Source organism: Ostrea edulis, chromosome 3 (genome assembly GCF_947568905.1).
Source record: "Ostrea edulis chromosome 3, xbOstEdul1.1, whole genome shotgun sequence".
Classification (NCBI taxonomy): domain Eukaryota; kingdom Metazoa; phylum Mollusca; class Bivalvia; order Ostreida; family Ostreidae; genus Ostrea; species Ostrea edulis.
The window spans coordinates 32,689,945-32,716,288 of NC_079166.1; the positions used below are offsets into that span (position 1 = coordinate 32,689,945).

Here is a 26,344-nt window from a genome sequence, read left to right on the forward strand (position 1 = left end):
TGGAATAATTGAATTTCCTGATAATTAGATTGATTGATTGTATCTTCCTTTACGTCTCACTCGAGAATTTTTCACTCAAAAGGAGACGTCACCAAGACCGGCGAAGGGCTTCAAATTTAGGCCTATGCTCGGCGATTACGGCCATTGAGCAGAGAGGGTTCTTTAGTGTGCCACACATACTTGACACGGGTCTTCCGTTTTTAAGGTCATCTCCGAGGACCCGTGACATTCACACCTGGTGCCGAGTGTTTGGCGATGAAACTGTCACTACCTGTTTTAACGACTTAGGTGTGTCACGGCCGGGATTCAAACCCCGGGCCTTCCTCTAACCTCTCGACCACCGCGGCGAAATGATATCAAAGTTAGAAATAAGAAACAATGAGTTGACAGTCAAACGTCTATCAATTTTTCAACAGCTATTCTAAAAACAAACTAGACAAAAACCACGAAGAACTTATGCTTTGGATGGATAAAGAACTTTCCATTTACCTCCGTTTACCTGATCAATATATTGACCTCATGGCAGGTGTGACCGGTCGACAGGGAATGCTTGCTTCACCTCGGTATCTGATCCCACCTCAGGTGTATCCAGGGGTCCGTGTTTGCCCAACTCTATTTTGTATTCCTTATAGGAGTTATGATTGGATCACTGTTCGTTATCTTTACCTTTCATATTAGAAGAAACTACGTGGAAGCATGATACATAATGTGATTACAATTTCGGTTGTCAAACATAGGCCCACAGGCAATTGCATTGCTCGGGTTCAAATTTAAAGTCAAACCAAAGTAATACAATTGCCTGTTGGCAAACCCAGCAAAATAACTCTATTGACATCAAAATATGGGCCACTGCACATCAATGGCAGGCCATACAACACAACAACAGTTTGTATATGAGAGGTGAAAATCTCATAACTCCCATAAGCAATACAAAATATAGAGTTGGGCAAAACACGGACCCTTTGATGTACCAGAGGTGGGATCAGGTACCCAGGAGGAGTAAGCATCCCCTCTAGACTGGTGGCACTCGCCATGAGCATTATCTTGATTAAGGAAACGGAGTTATCCGTCATCAAAATCAGTATGCAAAGAACAGCCAAACAATCGTATGAAACACGTCAGAAAGCATTTCAACCAATAATAGGTTGAATGTCATACATATTTAGAAGTTCAAGCATCGGTTATAGTCAAACATGATTGCCGTCAGTAGAAATAATATAAGATTCAATCACGCGTTTTAGCTCACCTGGGCCGAAGGCTCAAGTGAAGTTTTCTGATCAAACTTTTTCCGTTGTCTGTCGGCTTCGTCGTCGGCGTCGATGTAAACTTTTCACATTTTCATCTTCTTCTCAAGAACCACAGGGCCAATTATAACCAAATTAAACCAAAAGCATCCTTCGGTAAAGGGCTTTCAAGTTTGTTCAAATAAACGGTCATGCCCCCTTCAAAGGGGAAATAATCACAAAAAGGCAAATGAGGGTGGGGTCATTTAAAAATCTTCTTCTCAAGAACCACTAAGCCAGAGGAGCTGAAATTTTCATGAAAACGTTTTGACATAGTGCACATTCAAGTTTGTTCAAATCATGGCCCCGGGGGGTAGATTGAGGTCACAATATGGGAACAAAGTTTCACATAGAAATATATAGGGAAAATCTTTAAAAAATATTCTTCTCAAGAACCAATGAGCTAGAAGAGCTGAAATTTATATGAAAACGTTTTGACATAGTGCACATTCAAGTTTGTTCAAATCATGGCCCCCAGGTGTAGATTGGGGCCACAATAGGGGATCAAAGTTTTACATAGAAAGATATATGGAAAATCTTTAAAAATCTTCTTCTCAAGAATCAATGGGCCAGAGGAGCTGATATTTACATGAAAGGTTCCTGACATAGTGCAGATTCAAGTTTGTAAAAATCATGGCCTCCAGGGGTAGGTTGGGGTCACAATACGGACTAAAGTTTTACATGCAAATATATATGGAAAGTCTTCAGATATGGACCTAGGTAACTCAGGTGAACGATGTGGTCCTTGGGCCTCTTGTCTGTTTGTTTGCACAGAATTTACCTTAGGAGATCAATTATTTAGAACATTAAGTATTTGATACAGAACCATTAATGTAAGTGCTACAAGCTATCAAATGTAAATATGTTAACATGGCATCTACACCAGGAGAACAGCACAATCACGGGTTTGGATATTCAAGGGGCACCCCGGCGCCATGTCGCTGTGGGTCACCTAAGTCACTCCGGTGACTTATTGCAATTGGTCTGCATCCTTAATGTGTTAACAATTAAAGATTGTTAACTTCTTGATAAATACCATTCCACGTCTTTTCAAATTTGGTATGAAGCATTTTTGGGACAAATGAGACCCAAAAAAATTTAATTTCAGGACTCCTGCACCCCGAGGCTTCAGGGGCATGACAAAAATTCTGACAAATATTGACAAATGTCATTAACAACTCCAGCTCTGTATGAACAATTAAATGATAGCCATGTACATTAGGAAAGCCTCTACGAAATTGTAAATTTTCATAATACCCAGAGTAGAGGTTCTGACTCCAGAGCAGGGCGAAACTTCGCATATGGTGTTTGTGTAAAACATTTGAATAACATTTTTTTTTTCTAATGATGCTAAATTGAAACTAAATGGATAGGAGGAGGTTGCCCTTTACCCAATTTGTAAAAGTTGATGATCCCAAGGGAGGAGTTTTGGGTTCAGTGTGAGGTCAAAATTACCATAATGATTATCATTGTCGTAATTAAACCATGGGTTATTGTTTCCATTCTATCTACATTTTTTAAATGAAATGGAAAGAATATATGGTTTGCAACAATAAATGATTAAATCTTCTTTATCATTTAAAATACTTTTGTAAATTGTAAACCCCAGGGTTCTGGTTCTAGATTGGATTCAAAATAGTCATATATAGCGTTGATAAAACTTATATGAAGTAACATGTCTCATTGGTATGGACACTTTTGGGCCATTTGTCTTTTAAGAAGACACCTTGTATGATATTGTTGCTGAACATTAGAATTTAGTTTATATAGACATAACACGAAAATTATTGTAGTTTTCTTAGCCCTTGGAGCTTGTGATATTTTTTTTAAATTGGTACTTATGTGACTAATAAGACCTCTGTGTCTCTTGTATCATTGTACTTTAGGACTGGAGAAAACTGTAAGACAAAATTGATGTATTATATGTAGATATTTTCTGTTTATTAGGTAAATTAAAATACATAAAGATTGAACAAAATGAACAATTAAATACTGAGTTTTACTTCTCATTGTTTTCAGTTGCGTCAGAATGTGATCATGTTAATGGTACATGTATGGAAGGATGTGGTAGAGGCTATAGAGGGGGAAATTGTACTGAACGTGAGTAACGATTGATTTCACATATTGCATAATTTGTTCAATTCTGAATTGTTTCTCCTGAATGTTTGCGTTATTATTTACATAAGGAACTGAAAATAACATTTCCTTAGAATTGTGTGACTAAACAAAATCGGACTGATTGATTAAAGATTGATTGCTTGTTTTGGTTCTTACGTCCCGTCGAGAATTTTGAGACGTCACCAGTTGTAGGTGAAGTATCACAAATTTATACTGACTGTTTGATTAAAAAGCAAAATATTCCTGGATTCTGTTAATAGAAGGGAGACAATTTAGTCTATGTTCTTTCTTCATTTGTTCTCAGTGAACCTTACGGACCATATATTGGAAGAGATTAGGGTTGTGGAATATTACTGACATATCGGTATTTTGTGATATGCGATACGATATATATTTCAGTATGAAAATGAATAGCATGAGTTAACAGATTTTGTATACCGATCCCAACTAAAGCACCAAGAATTAGATTTGCAGGAAAAAATGTCCTATTTATCAAAATTGTGATTGAATAAATATAATACCGAAATCCTATTTAATAGAAAATTCCTATCATAAGGGTGGATTTGAATGTAGGTCTACCGTTAATCACGGTCGTCTTAAAGTTTCTAAAACCATATCATCTCCTGCCTCCTGGCAGCCGATAGAATGTGACCATCTTGGTATATATCGCTCCTAACTCATTTATAAAACAATTTTCTAATCAAATCGGAAGTCATTTATATTCATTTATTTTAGATATGTTTAAGTTAGAAAATGTGTTTAAGTTAAAAAACAATGAAAATATACCAGCTCCTGCGGGGCATTCGGGTTAGAATATGTCCTCACTACCCTTTGCTTGTCGTAAAGGGCGATTAAATTCTACACACCATTTTGATTGATTGATTGTTTAGTGTTCAACGTCCCTCTCGAGAATATTTCGCTCATATGGAGACGTCACCACTATGTTCGGCGCTTATAACCATTGAGCAGGGAGGGGTCTTTATCGTGCTACACCTGCTGTGACATGGGACCTCGGTTTTTGCGGTATCATCCGAAGAACCACCCCATTTAGTCGCCTTCTACGACAAGCAAGGGATACCGAGGACCTATTCTAACCCGAATCGCCACGGGACCACACCATTTTGTAATCATGTATCATATTGATAATGTAAATAGAAAAAAATCCGGTAACAATTGTTTTAGATCATATGATACTGTATATATATGGTAACATGTTTTATCAATATATTCATCGTCGCAAATCACGCTTATTATACGATACTCCCAAACTTGATATGCATGCCTAGCGATGATACAATATAGTTGGCTTAATGTATTATAAACAAACCAAGCTATTGACGCATTTATATCTGCTGAGCAATATCATGTTAGACTTCAAGGAGTAAAAATATTTTAATTTTATTGGTACATGATTTGTATAGTAGATTATAAATATATGTTACGTGATGAAAATGTGACTAGAAAGTCCTAAATTTGAATTTTTGCATCAGCTTTGAAGGAAAACTCGAAAATTTCTGGTAGTTAAAGGGTTAAAGCAATATGAGTTGTAATCATCGTTAATTTTTTGTGAGATTAAATTCAAGTCTACACCATTCAACCCAATCAAGGAAATGACATTGAAAATGAAGTAACAAAGTTTCATTCCTTGTAATATAGTGTTTAGAAAGAAAATAATTATTTGACTTGCAAGACAGTACACGTATATGTCTGACGTAAACGCAGTATGCAAGTGTCTTTAGGTCAAAGGCTCAGAGAAAAAGGTATACGCATGCACAAACAGTTGTCTTTGAAATAAATGTCAAAACAAGGTATGACGTCACAGCATGAAGTGTGAGCTTCGAAGACTTTTAACGAAACTTTGGGGACCAATCCTTTATATAATTCATAAACAACTGTGCTAAAACGGATGCTACGGATTGTATTTTGGATACTATTTTGCATAAAATCTACATTAACAAATGTCGCTGTTTATATTGCTTTAAAGAGGTTCACACCTGAGATTTGGGGTAGTGTCATTTTTTTGGGGTGAATTATATTTCTGATTTTTACAGTGAAGGAGAATTAGGAAATGAAAATGAAAAACTGAGGTCGCAATGCTTATTATTGAGCTACAGTGTTCTAAACATGGTCTTTTTGCACTTAAACTTTCTTCAATTAAACTTGATTTATCTTTTGGTGTCAACACAACGTAAGCAATACAAATCAATCATTGCATAAAGTGGATACATAATCATGTCTTCTAACACTACAGACAACAAAAAAGTTTAATACACTGCATTTAACTGCACTTATATACGAAACAATTCATGATATCAAATTTGAGAGTTTAAAAGGACATTAACGGCAAACTGACAACTCAACTGTATGACAAACGGGATGATTTCAGCTTCTCCATCGTCAACTTCCCATATTTATGTAGCATTATTCTATTATCACCTGCATATGGTGTTTATATATTTCAACTGATTCGATATGCAAGAGCTTGTTCTGCGTATAGTTGTTTTTTAAATCGAGGTAAGCTACTGACAAACAAGTTGATGGTACAGGGGTTTGTACCGTCTCAATTGAAGTTGAATGATATCAAATTTGAGAGTTTAAAAGGACATTAACGGCAAACTGACAACTCAACTGTATGACAAACGGGATGATTTCAGCTTCTCCATCGTCAACTTCCCATATTTATGTAGCATTATTCCATTATCACCTGCATATGGCGTTTATATATCTCAACTGATTCGATATGCAAGAGCTTGTTCTGCGTATAGTTGTTTTTTAAATCGAGGTAAGCTACTGACAAACAAGTTGATGGTACAGGGGTTTCTACCGTCTCGATTGAAGTCAGCATTTCTCAAATTATATGGTCGTTATAAAGATCTAGTTCGTCAATACAACCTCGCATTGGGTTGAATGCTGTCTGACGTGTTTCATACTGGTTGTTAAGTCGTTCTTGGCACACTGATTTTGACTGCGGATAACTCCGTTTACCTGATCAGGATATGGGGCTCACGGTGGGTGTGACCGGTCAACAGGGGATGCTTACTCCTCCTAGGCACCTGATCCCATCTCTGGTGTGTCCAGGGGTCCGTGTTTGCCTAACTATCTATTTTGTATTGCTTATAGGAGTTATGAGATTGATCACTGTTCGTTATCTTCACCTTGCATTAGGAGTAATGTCAGTTTCTAAAATTTCGCATAATTCTCAACGTCTTGTCTTAAAATCTAAAATGGAACTTTTAAAAAAAGTGCGGGATAGAAACCAAATTCTTGAGTTATTGACGAAATACTGAATTTTTATACAAAATTTCGAGTAAATTAATTTAAAGTTTTTTAAGACTCGGTGTTCTGTTTTGAAAGAATAAATCAACCAAATTGATATATTACAACATTTGAACTAGTTCCAAGTCTCAACTACTTGTATCATAAATTATAAAACTGAAATACACGTATAGAAGTATGAAAATCAAAGATATATTACCTGAAACAGAAACTGTAATATCACGCAAGTTTATAAGTTTTGGATTGATCAATCCTTCTGTCACAAAACAGTCCCTGCAAAACCTTTTCAAAATTTCAATTGACAGAACATTTTTTTAACTGGACAGGGTTCAGTACTAGATGTGTGATATATTTGCACCAATTGGATCAATATTGAACCAGTAAATATTTAGTTGTAGTATCCTGCGCAGTTGTGTTGGGGATTAAAAATATCCCAAATTTCATGCCACATAACAAAACTGGTTTAAGATATGTAGACTGCTTTTAAGAAGGTGGTAATGATTAACTTAAGGAAGTTACCTCCTGAGCTTCTGAGCACAACTGCGCAGTCCTGGTGCTACAGCTAAATATTTACTGGTTCAATACTGATCCCATTTGTGCAAACATATTACACATCGATTACTGAAACCTATCCCGTTGAATTTTTCTTCTTCAAAGTACTCGAGCCACGAACACCTTGTAATGGCCTATGAATGATGTGAAATCTAAAGTGTCTTTTGCTGATTTTTTCTATCCTTGATTTCCATGTATACTATTTACCCAAATCACATGTCACCTTAATTTGTGAAACCGGATGTTGATTACTTGAAATTAAACGTCAAACCCATACATGTATTTGATTTTCCCCCCCGGATTTTACCACCTCTTTTTTCACTTTGAGACAATAATTTTTATATTGCGTATGTTTCGCTCTAAGATTTAATTTGATTGAATAAAAATTGGTAATCAGTATATGTGATGCATTGTGATTACTGCGGATACAGGTGCCAATTAAAATGCTTCATTATGTTGATTCCTAAAAATTAGATACGCGAGTATTACAGAATTTCCATTCTACAGCAAGTATTACCAATTATATAGCCGGGAGTTAACATTTTCAACCAAATCTTTTAAAATTTTGCACCTCGAATCAGTACGCTACGTGGGGTTATCACTAGGCCGACTACTAATCTGGCCATTGATATATGTCAGTGCATATGAATTGGAAGTGAGGGAATAGTAGTAAAAACTTGTTACATTCCACTTTTATTTGAAAATGATAAGTAATCTTTCTGATTTTGTCTGGGGGGAAAACAACAACATACAATATCCCTCACACATAATCTTGCTCATTTACATCAAGTGTCTCCAGTCATTCAGCTATTCTGATATATTTCCAGTTAATATATTCCCGCACATGAATTTAATCACAGGGGCTAAACCCGTTTTGGGCCCGAACTCTGTGACACCATAAATATAGAAAGGGGTCTAACTCTGACACAGATAAAAAAAAAACTAACCACTCGCTTCAAATGCCTAAAAAATATTAAAGTAGGTAAGCTATGAGTAGTTTGTCGTTTTTCTTGCATAGATTAATGTTTTAACTACTTGCATGCCAAATTTCAAGTCACTGGTTCTTAAAATAACAAAGATATACGTCATCATTCTCCCGAATTTACTAGGACATTTAACGGTCCAGGTCACGGAGTCGTTTCTCGCCTATGACAGCAGCGAAATTCAGACTAATATGGAAGATTTCGGACCTGTCAATTAAAATTTCAAATCAATTGTACGCTACTTACTTCCTCATATTTTAATAATATTCTTCGTGTAGACGTTACACGAATTATTTTTCCTCAGCAGCATCAACTGTTGACAAGAGCTGCCGTTTTAATGAATGCACTAAATACCCGTTAGACTTAAAATCTCAAATACCTTAAAACTGATCAAAACATTATTCTTGTGATATTGCACTTAGAGAAGGAAATTGAACATTATTTCTTGGCTTTTTTAATTTTTTGGTTTTTGTTTATTCTATTTCATTTAGATTATTATTACCCATTTTCCTCTTCATTAAAGTTTTAGACATTTCGAGTATTTAGTGTATTCGTTAAAATGGCAGATCTTGTCAACAGTTGTTACAGAGGTTAGATCGTTCGCTCTGCATGCGGTAGGCCGGGGTTCGAATCCCGGCCGTGTCAGACATAAGTCGTAAAAACGGGTAGTGACAGTTCCATCGCCAAACGCTTGGCATCATGGGATGTCCCATGTCGCAGTAGGTGTGGCACGCTAAAGAACCCTCACTGCGTAATGGCCGTAAGCGCCGAGCATAGGCCTAAAATTTGAAGCCCTTCACCGGTCTTGGTGATGTCTCCATATGTGTGAAAAATTCTCGAACGAGACGTTAAGCAAGATACAGTCAATCAATCAATCAATCAAAAACTCTAATATATTATGTATAATACCTTCTATTTATTGATAAGAAAGGATGATATCATGAATTTGTATCTGAATACCAATAGTACATAAAAAAGTTTTTAAATGATTAACCCAGTCTGCAATTCTGCATATATTTGCATAAGAATAAGATATCATCAAATGATATAAATATATACAAGTCGCCGTTTTATACGTTTTAATTTTCACCCACTAATAACATTTCGCTTAGAATTCATCTCTTTTATTTCTTTGTTTTATCACACGGATGTGCACAGGGGCACAAAGGAGGCACAGGTGACATCCACGGAGTTCCTCCGCGGACTTAAAAGTCTACTTCGCTCAGAAAAATGACTTCAGATGTGCCTACAATTTTAAAGGTCAACCGTGTTTTATAAAAAAAAAAAAAAAAGAATTGGTTCACGAGGGGGATGTTTAAAAAATATTTTGATTTGATTTTTGATCACGATTTTTCAATTGTGTCCAATACAGCGAAAAAAAATGTAAAGTGGGGGGAGGGCGCAATATAAATCAAATCTAAACGTCGTGATAGAAAATATACAAGTTCCTAGTATTTTAACAGTTTTGATTTACAATCAGAATAAGCCCCAAAAATATATATTAACCTATACGTCTATTTTATTTATCTTTTTGGTGTTTTACACTGTGATTCTCATAACGTCAACACCATGACGTAAGCATCATGACGTTATTTAGTTTTCATGCTGAAAAACAATACAAAGTTTAAACGACTGTAAAATGATAACTAGAGAAGATATTGTTATAAAATAAATTGTTCTATGACCTATAAATCTTAGAGCCAATTTTAGTACTTTGTGGCTCTAGTCCTTTTGAAAGGGTTTTACAGGGACTATATTTTGTGGCAGAATCTTCTATTTCTATACTCCTATACGTGTATTTCAGTTTTATAATTTATGATACAAGTAGTTGAGACTTGGAACTGGTTCAAATGTTGTAATTTATTAATTTGGTAGATATATTTTTCGAAATAGAACACCAATTCTTAAAAGAGTTCAAATTAATTTACTTGAAATTTTCTATAAAATTTCAATATTTTTGCCAATAATTTAAAAATTTGGTTTCCAACCACCACTTTCTATATTTCCATATTAAATCGTAAGACAAGACCTTGAAAATTATGTGAGATTTTAGAAATTGACATTACTCCTGATATGTCTTTTTAAACTCTCAAATTTGATATCTTGAATGTTTTCGTATACCAAGTGCCAAAAGGTCATTATTTCCATTACTTGCATTAAAAATTTGTATATGTATTGTTAGAAGGCATGATTATGTATCTATTTCATGTATTGATTGATTTCTATTGCTTATATTGTGTTAACATCAAGAGACAAATCAAGTTTAATTGAATAATTTTTAAGTGCAAAAAGGTCATGTTTCGAACACTGTGGCTTAATAACAAGCATGCGACCCCAGTTTTGTGTTTTCATTTCCTAATTCTCCTACGTAGAAATTAGAAATGCACTTCCCAAAAATTTGACATTACTCCGAATGTCAGGTGAGATCCTTTTTAAAGCAGTACGAGCTGTAACTGACGGTAAATAAATGGAAAATAAAAAACAAATATTTAATGTATTTCTGATTGACTATATAGAATCAGAGCGAACCTGAAGCAATAAACCCGTCAAATCAGCAGAAAATGTCGATTCATGAATCACTGTTATCCTGTCAGCTCGTTAACTCCAATGTGCATTGACCTCGGAGGTCACCAATTCGGAAAAAAGCAAAAGAGAGACTCTGAGCACATGTCAGATTTGTAGACAATTTAACATGCCAATTTTATAGAAAATTTACTATCCAAACTTCATTTGAGTGGCACATTTGCGCAATTATCACTTTCTTACACTTATCGTAGTTTTTGTCATTTATGGATTATCTCCCTCATGCATAGCTCTTATCCTTAGATGAATTTGACTCCACTTTTTTGGCACCCTGTTTTTGACTATAATAGCTCTAAAATTTCATTGTTATTTCGGATTTCCAACATTTCCCTTAAGCATCACTGAAGAGACATTATTTGTCGAAATGCGCATCTGGTGCATCAAAATTGGTACCGTATACGTTTTACATTGTGACCCCTGGGTCGAGGCCTCTGCTGGTGGACTGTTAGTCCCCGAGGGTCTCTACAGCTGAGTAGCTAAGTACTTCGTTACTAGCTTGAAAATACGGATGTACATTTAATTGATGTTATAAAATTTAGAAATTCATTTCAAAATTAAGGATTATCTCCCTCATGCACAGATCTTATCCTTAGACGAATTTGACTCCACTTTTTGGGGGGCACGCTGTTTTTGGTTGCAATAGCTCTAAAATTTCATTGTTATGTGACGAATTGGGATCGGGCACGGGATGTATTATTATCTATAAATAGAGCTGATGTGATCCGGACTTTATCGTATGACAATACAATATGACCCAAGGCATAACGAATGCCGGGTAATATAAATACGGCTGTTTTGCGAGAGACAGTGTCATTCTGAAGTAGACGCTGCCGAGGAGTTATCGAAGGTACGGTGAATAAAGAAACTAACAGTATACGGTGTCTAGTATACTAGTAGGGAAGCTTTTAAAGGTGGGGACGTTAACCTGGTGTTTATTTTATTTTGTTTGATCAGTCCTTCGACAAAAGGGATCTGTCCGGTATAAGGACACATCTCCCGTACTCCCGGATCTGTCACATCAAGATCTATAGTCTCTTTATCTGTTTATGATAAAGATAGGAAATCTTGCACATATCTGTATATATTGACTCGTACATTTTTTTATAAGAATATATAATCTTTAATATATCTCTATATATTGACTCGTATATTTCCTAATCATTTGTTTAAGATCAATATCAATAAGTATAGGGATTCATCCAAATTTTCGAACCCTAACACGTTACAAAATTGGTGGCAGCTCAGAGGGATTTCGTTTGGGTCCTATTCGTGATTTTTTTTATTCATCTGATAGGTGAATTTTTGTATGATGAAATGTCTTGGTTACGTGCCGATCTGTCTTACATAGATCATCAAATTGATTGCCTATCTGCCTATCTTAGGTCCTTAGGTCTCCGTCAACAGCTTGGGGATGTATCCGGTGTCTCTAGATCGAGACACGTGAAAAGTACCCCGGATACAAGACATAATGCTGGGGATGCAATTAGTAGGGATATGTGCGGGAATGCTGATAGGAATATATCCAACGATTCCCCGCCAATAAGATTGCATCTTGCATACAACCGAAGTATGCATTCGGAAACGGAATCAAACCATGTTCAGGCTGGGTCAAAGCATAGAAACTTTGTTAAGCCTGCAACATATGACGGAATTCCAGTGGAATGACTATCTGTCTCATTTTGAATCAGTTAGTTTACTTAATGAATGGACCGAGACAGAGAAGGGTCTATATTTAGCCTCCTCTCTTAGAGGCCTAGCACAAGGTGTGCTTGGTAATCAGTCCAAGGAAGAAAGACAGAACTATGCAAAGTTGGTTAAAGCTTTGCAGGATAGATTTTCACCACTGAACCAGACAGAGTTGTATCGGACTCAGCTCAGAGAAAGAAAGCAAAAAGCTTCAGAGAGTCTACCAGAGATGGGGCAAGACATACGAAGGCTTGTAAACCTAGCCTATCCAACTGCACCGGACGACGTCCGGGAAATCTTAGCTATGGAACAGTTTTTAGATGGGCTTTACCATTCGGAGATGCGGCTTAAGGTTAAGCAGACTAGACCAAGCAGTCTTAATGAAGCTATACAGAGAGCAGTTGAATTAAAGGCTTATTATAAAGCTGAGAGCCGCCGCACAGAGAATATCAGAAGCATGGAGCAACAAGGTTCAGCTCAGGCATCAAAAATAGATAGGTTTATAGACACCATGGAGAAAAACATGCAATTCCTTCAACGGGAAATTAAAGATATAAAGCAGTGGAAATTACATATGCAGAAGAAAGGGCAAGATCCTCGACAGACAAAGGTAGAACAACATAAGTCGGAAAGAGACGCCAGCAGTATTAGAAAGTGTTTCAAATGTGGATCAGACAAGCACCTAAAAAGGGAGTGTACGTTAGGCATGAATCCGTCTTATGTCAAGGATGAAACGGGTAAGGATACCAGCAGGAAATGGAAAGATGATAGGTCTCATAACAACGAACGGAAGGAAGAATAGCACTCGAGAATTGTATCTGCTGTTAACGAGCCAGGTGCTTATGTTACTGCTAAAATCCATGGGATTGACACATACTTACTCGTTGACACCGGTGTCACGGTATCTTTACTCTCAAAGATATGCTATGAAAACATACAAGGAAATGGAAATTACGAGTTAAAGAGTGTAGACAAAGATGTTTTGTCAGCAAATGGTTCCATCCTTCAGATATATGGTAAGGTATCCATCAACTTTGTATTGAATGGAATATCTCTGCATCATGAAATGATCGTTGCTGATGTTTCTGTAGATGGTATTCTTGGCTTAGATTTCCTTATCAAGCACGAGGCCATCATTAATCTTCGTACACGCAAGGTTGAAGTCTCAGGGATAGAACACCCAATACAGTTGGAGGGTATGGCGCAGGAATACAAAGTGGCGTTGGTGTGTAGAATAATTATTCCGCCTAGATCCGAGGTCATGACCGAAGGTACCATTTGCCCAGGACCAGATGGAGGATACCCAGTTAAGGTTGGTCTCATAGAGCCTTCTAATAAATTTTTGAAATCCGATTTTGGAATGTTGGCCAAAACCCTGGTTAGACGACAGGACACGATACCGCTCCGTATCATGAACATATCTGACACCAGTAAAGCAATTCAGTCAGGAACTGTTATCGGAAAATTATCTCCTATAGACGAGGTGGTATCTGTATCAAACCACAGTCAAGAAGCGGATGGGTCTGAGCCATTGCCAAATCATGTAAAAGAGCTTTTTGATAAAAGCACTGAGCATCTTGAACAAGAACAAATTGCCAAGGCAAGACGTTTGCTTGTCAAGTATTCGGATTTGTTTTCTGTATCTGATAAGGATGTAGATCATACCTCTTTGGTAAAACACAAGGTCAACACGGGTAGTCATACACCCATTAAACAGCCACCTAGACGACTCCCATTTCGAATACAGGACGAAGTGAAAGAGCATGTATCAGATATGCTTCAAAGAGGAATTATTACACCTTCTCAGAGTCCATGGTCCTCGGCAATAGTGCTTGTGAAGAAGAAGGATGGGTCCACGAGATTCTGTGTGGACTATAGGCAGTTGAATAGTGTCACGACTAAAGACGCCTATCCCCTCCCTCGAATTGACGAGTCACTTAACCAGCTTAGAGGATCCCGATGGTTTAGTACTCTTGATCTTAATGCGGGATACTGGCAAGTGGAGTTGGATTCAGATGATAAGAACAAGACAGCTTTCGTGACACGTGAAGGGTTGTATGAATTCAATGTCATGCCGTTCGGGCTGTGCAATGCCCCGGCCACATTTGAACGGCTAATGGAAACAGCCTTGTCCGGTCTACAGTGGCAAGTTTGCCTTGTTTATTTGGATGATGTGATTGTATATGGGACAACATTCGACGAAATGTTATGTAATCTGGAACTAGTCTTTGAAAAGCTTTACGCAGCTGGGTTGAAGCTGAAAGCTAGGAAATGTGTGTTGTTTGGTATAGAGGTAAGATATTTAGGTCATGTGATCTCAGAAAATGGCATCCAGACTGATCCTGAAAAGGTTGAAGTTGTAAAACGATGGCCAGAGCCGATAAGCAAAACTCAAGTTAGATCCTTCATAGGCTTTTGCAGCTACTATAGAAAATTTATAGCTCATTTTACCAATAAATGATGAAAATCAAAAGGACTGGGATGAATGCATACCGTACGTTATGATGGCATATAGAGCATCTCAGCACGAGTCCACAAGGTATACCCCAAATATGTTTAGGATGGGCATAGAAGCAGCCACACCATTTGACATAGCATATGATATGCCTCCGTCCTGGAAAGAAGTTCCAAGAAATGAATGGGTCTAGGTGCTTCTCGATCGAATGGAGCGTGCACATGCATCAGTGAGACAACATTCAGAAGGGACAATTCTTCGTCAGAAACATTATCATGATATGAAAATGTCGTATGAACGATTCAAGAAAGGCGATGAAGTCTATGTATATTTTCCCCAAATAAAGGCTGGATGCTCATCAAAACTAACCTCATTTTGGCGAGGTCCATTCCTGGTCTTGTCCATAGTCTCAGAAGTTCTGTATAAAGTAAACTGCGGTCGCAATGGGAAAGAACAAGTAGTTCATTGTGATCGAATGAAAGTCAGCAAACCTCAGGTATTGAGAGAAGTTCTAGAACCCAATGACTCCTCTGAAAAGATGGATGAAAGGACTGATGTTGATCAAGTTCATGATGACCTCGAGTCAAGTTACAAAAATGTCGAAGTTACAGATGAACTGGTTGGAGGTGGCAGAGAAAGACGAGATAGACGTCCTCCAATGCAAGGTGAAGATAACGAACAGTGATCAATCTCATAACTCCTACAAGCAATACAAAATAGATAGTTGGGCAAACACGGACCCCTGGACACACCAGAGGTGGGATCAGGTGCCTAGGAGGAGTAAGCATCCCCTGTTGACCGGTCACACCCGCCGTGAGACCCATATCCTGATCAGGTAAACGGAGTTATCCGCAGTCAAAATCAGTGTTGAAAGATTATATTCAAGACTAGTGCATATGACACAATAGTTTTGTAGATCAAACAATTCTTTCTGTATTTCCTAGATGATCACAATGTATATATGCAAGAGGACAAGCGGTTTAAATAGATACTTAGCCTTATAGACATTAGATTAAGTTCAATGAATTTCTTTATTTTTATTTGTAGATTAGCTATGGCAACTACCAAGGTTACAGCTAGAAAGTCTAAAGAAATGTGTCCTGTATGTTTTCATGATGTCGACGGGAAAGAAATCTGGATTGAACATGTTATGAAGTGTTGGTGTGTGAGAAATGCCATGTGTCTTTCAAGAAGAAGGAATATTTCCTGAAACACATGAAGATGAAGCATCCTAATGTGGGTCCATCTGAAGAAACAGATAAAGACGCATCTAGTATCAGTACTATGCGAAAAGATTCCACAGATTATGATAGTGAATGGGATGAAGATCCAGAAATCCAGTTGGGAGATGATCCCGCAGAACGGAGCATCGAATCTCTTCCCAGCACTAGTGACCTGGTTGTTGGGCGTATGGTGAGGTAACGAACGGCACCTAGCCCTGTGCACACATCAAGAAAGGTGATGAACAGAACAGAAGTTCGATCTGTTTCAACAGGGGTGTCCATCGGAACTCAGACAGAAAGTCGTATGATGATACATAAGTACACCCAGACTGAAGGTACCAAGAAAAGGATAAAGGAGGTTACTATCACAAAGTATCTTGAAAATGGACGAAGCATAAAGAAAATCACCGAGAGTGAACTGTGTTTTGACATGTAAATTGTAAATGACTTTGAGTCCAAGAAGACAGTAACAAAGAGTTACACATATGTACTGTTTTGGGCTATTGTTAAGCATATAGGATTATGGATAAGGCATTTTTATTTCACATCATGTTCATTTTTTTCATTACTCATCATTGGTCTACGTTTTCATGTTTTCTTCTCATTAAATGTTTTTGTTGATGATACCCAAGTTTTCGTTTCATGCGCGGACGCATGTGAAATAGAGGCGTGGGTAATATGACGAATTGGGATCGGACATGGGATGTATTATGATCTATAAATAGAGCTGATGTGATCCGGACTTTATCATATGACAATACGATATGACCCAAGGCATAACGAATGCCGGGTAGTATAAATACGGCTGTTTTGCGAGAGATAGTGTCATTCTGAAGTAGACGCTGCCGAGGAGTTATCGAAGGTACGGTGAATAAAGAAACTAACAGTATACGGTGTCTAGTATACTAGTAGGGGAGCTTTTAAAGGTGGGGACGTTCACCTGGTGTTTATTTTATTTTGTTTGATCAGTCCTTCGACAAAAGGGATCTAACCGGTATAAGGACACATCTCCCTTACTCCTGGATCTGTCACATCAAGATCTATAGTCTCTTTATCTGTTTATGATAAAGATAGGAAATCTTGCACATAGCTGTATATATTGACTCGTACATTTTTTTATAAGAATATATAATCTTTAATATATCTGTATATATTGACTCGTATATTTCCTAATCATTTCTTTAAGATCAATATCAATAAGTATAGGGACTCATCCAAATCTTCGAACCCTAACGCGTTACAGTTATTTCGGATTTCCAAAATTTCGGTTGAGCATCACTGAAGAGAGATTATTTGTCGAAATGCGCATCTGGTGCATCAAAATTGGTACCGTATGAGTTTTATATGAGAGAAAAAATGCCTATTGGCTTTCGTGTTCAAAGGTCAAAGTCGTAGTAATTGTTAACAGTGTGTTAAATCATCGTGCGCCTGACCGCCCCAGACGCATGAATTTTGCCACGGGCACGCAAATTTTGCCACGGGCGAGCAAATTCCCTGGTATAGACCCGACCGGGTGAAGTCGAATGTTTCAAAATTTCTGCAAAACAAAATTTAGATGAATCAAATCTATTATCGTAACGGTAACGAAATTGTAAAAAGCCAAGCAAAAACCTCGTCAATTTTATGATCGGGGTCGAATTTTTCCTAGTGTTTATTTGTTTCCCATCTCCACAATTAGCAACTGGTCTAGGAAATTTTCAGTATGTCTCTAGCCTCTACTTGCTCTTTGAGAAATAAACGATAGAATTTTTTTGGAGATCTCCGAACTGCGAACGAGTGAGATACTAAAATAGCATCAGTCTCCACCCGACCAAACGCATACAACCCTCGTCACCTAAGCAGACGACTGCTTTCGCGCTCATAACTGCGGAAAGAGCCATACAAGTGCCATGAATCAAACTGTCGTACGTATGTACAGCAAAATAAAAGAATATCTACACTGTTTTGTTATTGAGAAGAAGAACAAAATATGTGCACACTAAATATATCACAAAGCCGTTTCTTCAAGCTCCAAGACTGAGCTCTATATCGGGATTAGTGAATATGCGACATTGAAAACATTTTTATACCACTCTTGGATTATCATACGATGATTCAATGCTTATATAGATTATAAACTTTTTCTTCGAAATCCATATATTTCTTTAGTATTAAGTAATATATTTCTTTTTCCTTGAAAATTGGTCAAAAATCCCCATTGACATGCTCCCCTGAAAAATCTAGGCTGACGAACTATATTTTTTCTAATGAATTTTAAGATTAACATCTTCTTGCGATCATACTTTTATGTTGTACAGGCTTATTTTCTTTTATTTTCTTTTTTTTTCTTTTTTTTTTTTAATTTTCACCGCCTACTTTTATAGGAAATCTGCGAAAGTTGACGACCGAATGTTTTTTCCATTGATTTTAATTCATTAATGCATATTTTATCGTCTATCAAAACTTGAATAAAATCTATACGGTAGAAAAGAAATTAAGCTCATCGTCGTTCATAAGTAAATAGTGATGAAAGTAATTAAAAAATTGGCAGTTATTTCATCAGGGCTAGTAGATCTTTGGCAGGACTGACAACTTTTACAAGCAGTCAGTCTTGCATGTCAGGCTAACTTTTCATCGACTCTCAAACACTGCCATTGATAAGAAAAACTTGTAGGCAGAATACAGACCGAACTATTGGGGCTAGGACCGTCAAACTCGGTACACATACTTCCAATGCCAGGTTTAGATTGCCTTTTGTTTTTTAAGGTCAAGGTCGTAGTGTCACTTAATATGAACACCTTGTAGGCAGGATACAGACCGAATGGTTGGGACCAGGACCGTCGAACTTGGTACACATACATATACCAAGCGGAGGATGCCTATTGTTTTTCAAGGTCAAAATTCAAAGTCGTAGCGTCACTTAGTAGACAAACCTTGTCTTCGTTATGAATCCAGATGTTGTCCTGAAATTTAGTCACACGTTTCAGTTTGCATTTCAGCTGGATTGGTGACCTACTTTATTGGTAAAAGTAGGTCAAATATTTTCTCTGAAATGTTCAAAATGCTGGTCTCCATATCACTGCCCTTTTGAGGGTAATCTTAAAATCAGGTTTTATTCATCATTCCAAAACCACTTAAATAACTTGTGCCGGAATATATTTTGGAAAGCTGCATGATGTCCATTTCTCAATAATTGTTGTTAGTTTTCACCTAACATATTGCGCAATTTCAAATTCCTTGACAAATTGATAGCTTTTATAACAATTTTTTGTGAAAAGAAGTCAGTATATCGTCACTCTCATATGCTTTGTTTTAGTTTAATGGGCACATTTTGAGCCAATGTGGAGTTCATATTTTGGGGTTTTGGGTTGACTTGATGTCATTTGCAGGGAATGCTATTGTATGCACTGGTACACATTAATGACTTCATTTTTTACAGCGTGTCCTGTAGGATTTTATGGTTACAACTGCCACGCGACCTGTAATCATGATTGTGGTGTTCCTGGACGATGTGACAGAGTGACAGGAGAATGTGAGGGTGGTTGTCAGCCAGGGTGGAAGGACCTAAAATGTGACCAACGTAAGAAATATGACATCAACATGTTAATGCATGTTCAAAATTACTTGAAAAATCTGACTAATTTTCTCCAACAAGTAGAACTTGATAGATTAGTAATATTTGATAGTGTTTTCATTTATCTAATATCCAGTTATTTGTTGTACCATTATTTGAATCTGATCAAAATTAAATCAAGGTTACCATGAAACAGAAAATCAATTTTGCTCATCGACACTTTCCATGCACAAATTCCATGCCTAAAAAAACACAAGAGAGTTAGGACTCACCTGCAAACAACATGATATAGTGATGGTGGTAACTTTTTTGTACGGATGGTATCGTGACATCATTTAGACAAATTAAGTATGTGTCATACATACATGTAATTTCTTCCGTCATGAAACATATGTGTCACGAAGTCATCTTACTTCCCTACAGTTGTAATATTTAAAACGAAAATGGGGTCTGGATAACTTTAATGATATTGTGTAATCAATGGCATTGAAAAAAAAATCAGTTGAAAAATTCTTAAGCACTAACTTTTGTCTTCAGATGAACAAAATCACAACAAGAAAAATTGTCAAAACTGTGGGAATAAGTAGTAACTGACAAAAGCAACAGAGTGTAGTAAATTTGTTTGATATATTGAACTTGCTATCCCTCGTGGGGCCATTTTAAATGCCCTACCCCAAACCTTTTCTTAACCCATCCTCTCTTGTAACATCTTAAAGGTTTAGAGACTGCATTTCACCTTCTTTTTTTTTTAGAAATGTAAAATATATGTACTCTAATAAACAAAAGGTTTTCGGTGCACTATTTTGTTTGGAATGTATGTGAGATCAAGTTTCAGAAGATATCATATTCCTTGATCTTGAAGAGATATTTGAGATCCAAGGTAAAATGAGTGCAGGTTTTTTCTTCTTCTTTTTTTTTTCTTTTGTGGTAAATATATACTGAGGTCATTCTTACTAATTACAAAATAAGGAATTATCATTGTATGTGCAGATTTACCTACATAAATACATATACTACAATCAATCATTCAATTTATCACATTTGACTGATATATAAATATTTCAGGTTGCAAAGTAGCAACACTTGGTACAATTTTGATACCCATACGCAGACAATTTATATTATAGCATTGTGCGGTGTCTGTTTGCGTTTTTCTGCCCATCCATCAGCACCTTGTGGGGAGGATTAAAAGTACTGATAAATGCTAGGATATTAGAACTTAGTGCAGATGTTACCCATGGTAAGATGAAGATGCCAGATTTCATTTCTCAAGATGAAAGGTCATGCTTTTATGGATAATCATGAATGAAAAAACAATACTAATAAGCTAGGATTATCAAACTTGTGTACATCTTACTGATGATTGGCTATTTGGAGTGACAATGTTTTTTTCTGTTCATGAGTTCCTAATCTTCCAAAATAAATATAAAATCAATGCCTGTAGTAGTTAGGTCTATTTGGAATGTGGATAGCTCAGTGGTTAGAGCACTGGACTATTAATGCAGGGGCCTTGGGTTCAATGCCTGGTCCAGCCCAAAACTTTCTCCTTTCTTACATTTGGTTCCGGTGACTATCCTGGACTTGCAGGTTATCCTATCAAGGACAAAAGAATCTAAATTGTTTGTCTTGAAGAGCGAAAACAATCTAACGAAAAAGAAGTGAGTATGTAGGGTTATATAGACGTGAATATCAATCGAAAGCTCAATAGTTAGATCACCTGAATGCAGGGTCCCTGTGTTCAATTCCCGGTCCAACCAAGTTTTCTCCTTTCCTATACTACAAAATTAATGCCTCTTAGATAAAGGGATTTGAGTAAAGAAGTACAGGTTGGAATTATATATTTTATATAGTTTTTATATAGATATTTTTTTTCAGATTGCGAGGATAGAACTTATGGAATAAACTGTTCAAAGACTTGTGGATTTTGTCATGAAAGTGTACACTGTCATTTTGATGATGACCATGATGAAGAGGAATGTACAGAAGGTTAAACACATTTTGATAACAATTCTAAGATGTAATTTCATATCTCTTGGACAGATCATTACAAATATACATATACACAGCCAGTATAGCTTATTTATAAAAAGTTTCATAACTGACTACAGTTACAATGCTGTTGCAGCTGCTACCTTCAGCGGCCGCTAGAAAATATATTTTGAGATGAGCACTATCGTTCTTAATCACAAATATCAATTTGAGTTATCTTTTAATTTGTTAATGTAGAAGAAGAAATATTCGTTGGAGATGAAATTTCGTGGAATTTTTCAACAAAATTAAATTCCAATGATTTTTTATCCGAAAACCGTGTAGAACGACTTATATGGTAAAGTTATATGATGTTCATTTAATTATAATAATATTAAGAAATAAGAAATACACAATAAAATTAACCACCCTCATTAAACAATATTTAATACTATGTATACCCGTGTATCAAAGCATATAAGGATATATTATTTTTATCTTTGGTATGTATACTAGAATTAACACAGTCCAATTTCAATTAATTTGCGTGTCCCTGTCCCACTTAGACAGTCTGGTAGTTACATAATGGTCACTCATTCATACCCGTAATCCCTGTAAAGTTGAACCCCACTGGAATACACTCTGGGGTCCTTAGACAATAGGTCAAAGCAGTTGGCGTTGACAAATTTGATTTCACTTACATGGAGATCAACAGCAATGCCAACAGATGCATCTTAGAAAGTTGACTGGAAACCTTATCTGAAACTTGCTTTTAAGAAATGATATGAAACTCAAATTAACTTTGTGATCACATGGTTGTAATTCCTTCATGTTCTTGTGGGCACAAAGATTTTACGGATTTTGTTATTGTGTAGTAGAATTTTAAAGTTCTTTTTCTAATGGACCTTGGAAATATCAAAGATAACAACAGTATTGTCCGTGTTTCCGTCTGTGCATCCGATTTGTGTCCTTTGTTAGTATACAGGAGCAGTGTCTTCATACTCAAGATTAGGTTTTTTGTTGGGTTTTTTTTTTGGGGGGGGGGGTGTCTTCTTATTTTTAGCCAATTTAGTTGTGACTTGATTGAGAACAAAATGGAAAAAAAAATAACTGACACAATTACAAATAATGAACTCTAAGGTAATCTAAATGCTACTCATTGATAACTTATGGAATACAGTGAACCAAATATTTCGCGATTTTACATTTTGCCTTGGTCTTTACAGAAGATAAATAATCGTTAATAAATTTTAACAATTGCCACATTTTGCCTGACTGTTATAATATAATGTGATTAGAATTTCGGCAGCCCAACAAAATACACTTTAACAACACCAACTTTGGCATCAAAACATCAAGGACAGGTCATACAACACAACAACAACCTGTTCATATCAGAAGTTCAAACATCAATTGTAGATGACCTTCATGAAAGTCAGTAGAAATAATATACCCTAGCACAGTGTAGGGTATATTGTTCAATCAAACTTAACGGCATCAACAAAAATTGGCCTGAAGAGAACAAGTATTTAAAACACTGAACATATGAACTAGAACCGTTGATATAAGTTAGATTTTCGTTACGCCACGCCCACAGGTGTAAATCTGTTGTTATAGTATCTATGTCAGAGGAACTCCACAATGAAGCTGTGTCCTTTTATTTTGGTTTACTAGTGGAGTAAACAGTGGAATTGACAAAAATGATGTATTATATGTAGGTACATACTTTTACTTAATAAGGTCATTTTGGACAACATGAGTAAAAATGGAAACCAAAGTCTGAGTTATACTTCTCATTGTTTTCAGTTGCGTCAGAATGTGATCATGTTAATGGTACATGTATGGAAGGATGTGGTAGAGGCTATAGAGGGGAAAATTGTACTGAACGTGAGTAACGATTAATTTAATGCATAGTATTTCTTCAATTCTCAAATTTCTTTTCACCTGAATATTTACTTTGTTATTTACATAAGGAACTAAAGATAATATTTCCTTAGAAATTTGTGACTTAACAACCCAGACTATTGATTAAAAGAAAAATATTTATGTATCCTGTTCATGGAAGGGAGACTAAATCGTAATTTTGACCAACAGAACTTGTCGAACAGGTCTTCCCAGGAAAATTGGTCTAATTCGCAAACTTGAATTTAAAATTATGAAAGATGGTGTTTAGTAAACCAGAAGTGATAAAAGAATTAGGTAGGTTACATGAGGAATATGTTTTGGTTCCAGCTGAAAAAGCTAGTAACAACATTGTCTTTGTTTGTAAGGCTCATTATTACAACTGTAATGTAATTGAACTTTGCATTACTTCCACTTTTGGCAATCGTATATTTGCACCCAATTACAGAAATTGTGCTTCTTTGTCATTCTGAGTGATTATGGAACTGTGAATAACACCGAAGAAGTAGGAATGCTTTGTGGACGTTTAAAATTGAAACATTGTAACATTTGTTTTATGTTTGAGATTTATATTGAGTTGTTTTTTTTCTATGCCAGTATAGTGATGTTTTCATATCAGACGGGAAGTGTATTACTGCAACTTATTACATGTACAACCTGTTTATAAATGATATATGAATTACCTATTGTAGACCTTCAATTTCTGTTTTGAATACTTCCCGTTCTAACGTTTTCACTTCAAACACTCCTTTGCAATTAGAGCGGATTGTTCTCTTCTTTGTTATCGTTAGATGTAGACCATCAAGTTTTTAAACATTTCTGAATTAGTTTATGACCATTATAAATTCTTTTATAATTACATGTATTATTTTTTTTAAGAACTTTCCAACTCATATTTTTTTTACCTCCCCTGATCGTCTGTTGTCCATTGTCTGTCTGTCCTTCTGTGTATACTTTTTACATTTTCTACTTCTACAGAACAACTGGACCAATTTCATAATGCAGATTCAAGTTTGTTCAAATCATAGCCCCCGGGGGTTTGATGGGGCCACAATAGGGGATCAAAGATTTACATACAAACATATAGGAAAAATCTTTTAAAATCTTCTCAAGAACCACTGGGGATTCCGGTTAGTATAATCCCGTGGGGATCTGGGTTAGAATAGGTCCTCAGTTCCCCTTGTTTGTCGAAAGAGACGACTTAATAAAGCGGTCCTTCGGATGAGACCACAAAATCCGAGGTCCCGTCACAGCAGGTGTGGCACGGTAAAGACCCTCCCTGCTCAATGAGCATAAGCACCGAGCATAGGCCTAAATTTGCAGCCCTTCACCGGCAGTGGTGACTTCTCCATATGAGCGAAATATTCTCGAGAGGGACGTTAAACAATATTTAATCAATCAATCAATCAAGAACCACTGGGCCAGAAAACTGACATTTACATGAAAGCTTCCTGACATAGTGCAGGTTCAAGTTTGTAAAAATCATGGTCCCCGGGGTAGGATGGGGCCACAATAGGAGATCAAAGTTTTACATACATTTATATAGGGAAAATCTTTAAAAATCTTCTCAAAAACTACTGGGCCAGGAAAGTGGAAATTTACATGAAAGCTTCTTGACATAGTGCAGATTCAAGTTTGCTAAAATCATGGCCACCGTAGGTAAGATGAGGCGACAATAGGGGATCAATTTTTACTTACAAATATATAGAGAAAATCATTAAAAATCTTCTGATGAAAAATTACTTGGCCAGAAAAGTTTACATTCAAACGAATACTTCCTGACCTAGTCCAGATTCAATTTTGAAAAAATCATGGTCACCGTAGGTAAGATGAGGCGACAATAGGGGATCAATTTTTACATACAAATATATAGAGAAAATCATTAAAAATCTTCTGATGAAAAATTACTTGGCCAGAAAAGTTTACATTCAAACGAATGCTTCCTGACCTAGTCCAGATTCAATTTTGAAAAATATTATTTTTTCATTTCTCATAAACTTCATCGGGGTGGAACTAAAATTATTTAGTATAATACAAATGGTCTTAATTCCTGGACATCTAACATAAAATCTTAGTGTGATAGAACGTCCCTAGTAAATTTCAAATTTTATTACTCCAGGGTGGCATATGTTGATCCTATAAAGAAAATACATTCAGTGTTTAAAACTCTCCTCTGCTCCGGGATATCTAGGAGGCATACTTGTTGGAAAGTTCTATGGACCATGAAGCCCTCTACCAAAATAGTTCAATGGACCATATTTACCAAAATTGTGAAATCTATTGCCCTTGATTAAGGTCTGTAAAAGAGGAATTAAGCCAATATTTTACACAAATCATTTGATCAAAGAGTACATCTAGATCCAGAACTAAAGCACTGGCATTAAAAAAAGACGTTAGAATAAATATTTATCTTGGTATACTTTTATAATCAACATATACTTAGATTGATTAATTAATCAAATTGTTTTACGACCCGTCAAGAATTTTTCACTAATATTGAGACGCCACCCGTTGTAGGTGAAGTACCATAAATTTAGCACTGAGGGTTGTAGCAGTGAAGGTTCTTTGATGTGTCTACGCCTCCTTTTTTAAGGTCCTCTCAGAAAGACCCGTGATTCTTACTTCTAAATGCCAAACGTTTTGGAGAAGGAGCAATCGCTATTTATGTTTACAGTTTAACTCATGACCTTCCGGTTACAAAACAAACACTCTACCACTGAGTCACTGTGACTGATCCATATATTAGAAGATGAGTCTTGACA

General features: G+C 36.4%; 1 protein-coding gene across 1 annotated transcript in view; it reads left to right on the plus strand.

The window, feature by feature from the left end:
• The window catches only part of LOC125677176 (multiple epidermal growth factor-like domains protein 10), a 191,034-nt gene that overhangs the window by 140,328 nt on the left and 24,362 nt on the right, over nt 1–26,344 (plus strand). The window contains exons 9-12 of the mRNA XM_056160467.1: nt 3,303–3,383; nt 19,578–19,718; nt 21,588–21,698; nt 23,487–23,567. Coding sequence (XP_056016442.1) covers nt 3,303–3,383; nt 19,578–19,718; nt 21,588–21,698; nt 23,487–23,567 — 414 coding nt within the window. The remainder of the gene's footprint in view (nt 1–3,302; nt 3,384–19,577; nt 19,719–21,587; nt 21,699–23,486; nt 23,568–26,344) is intronic.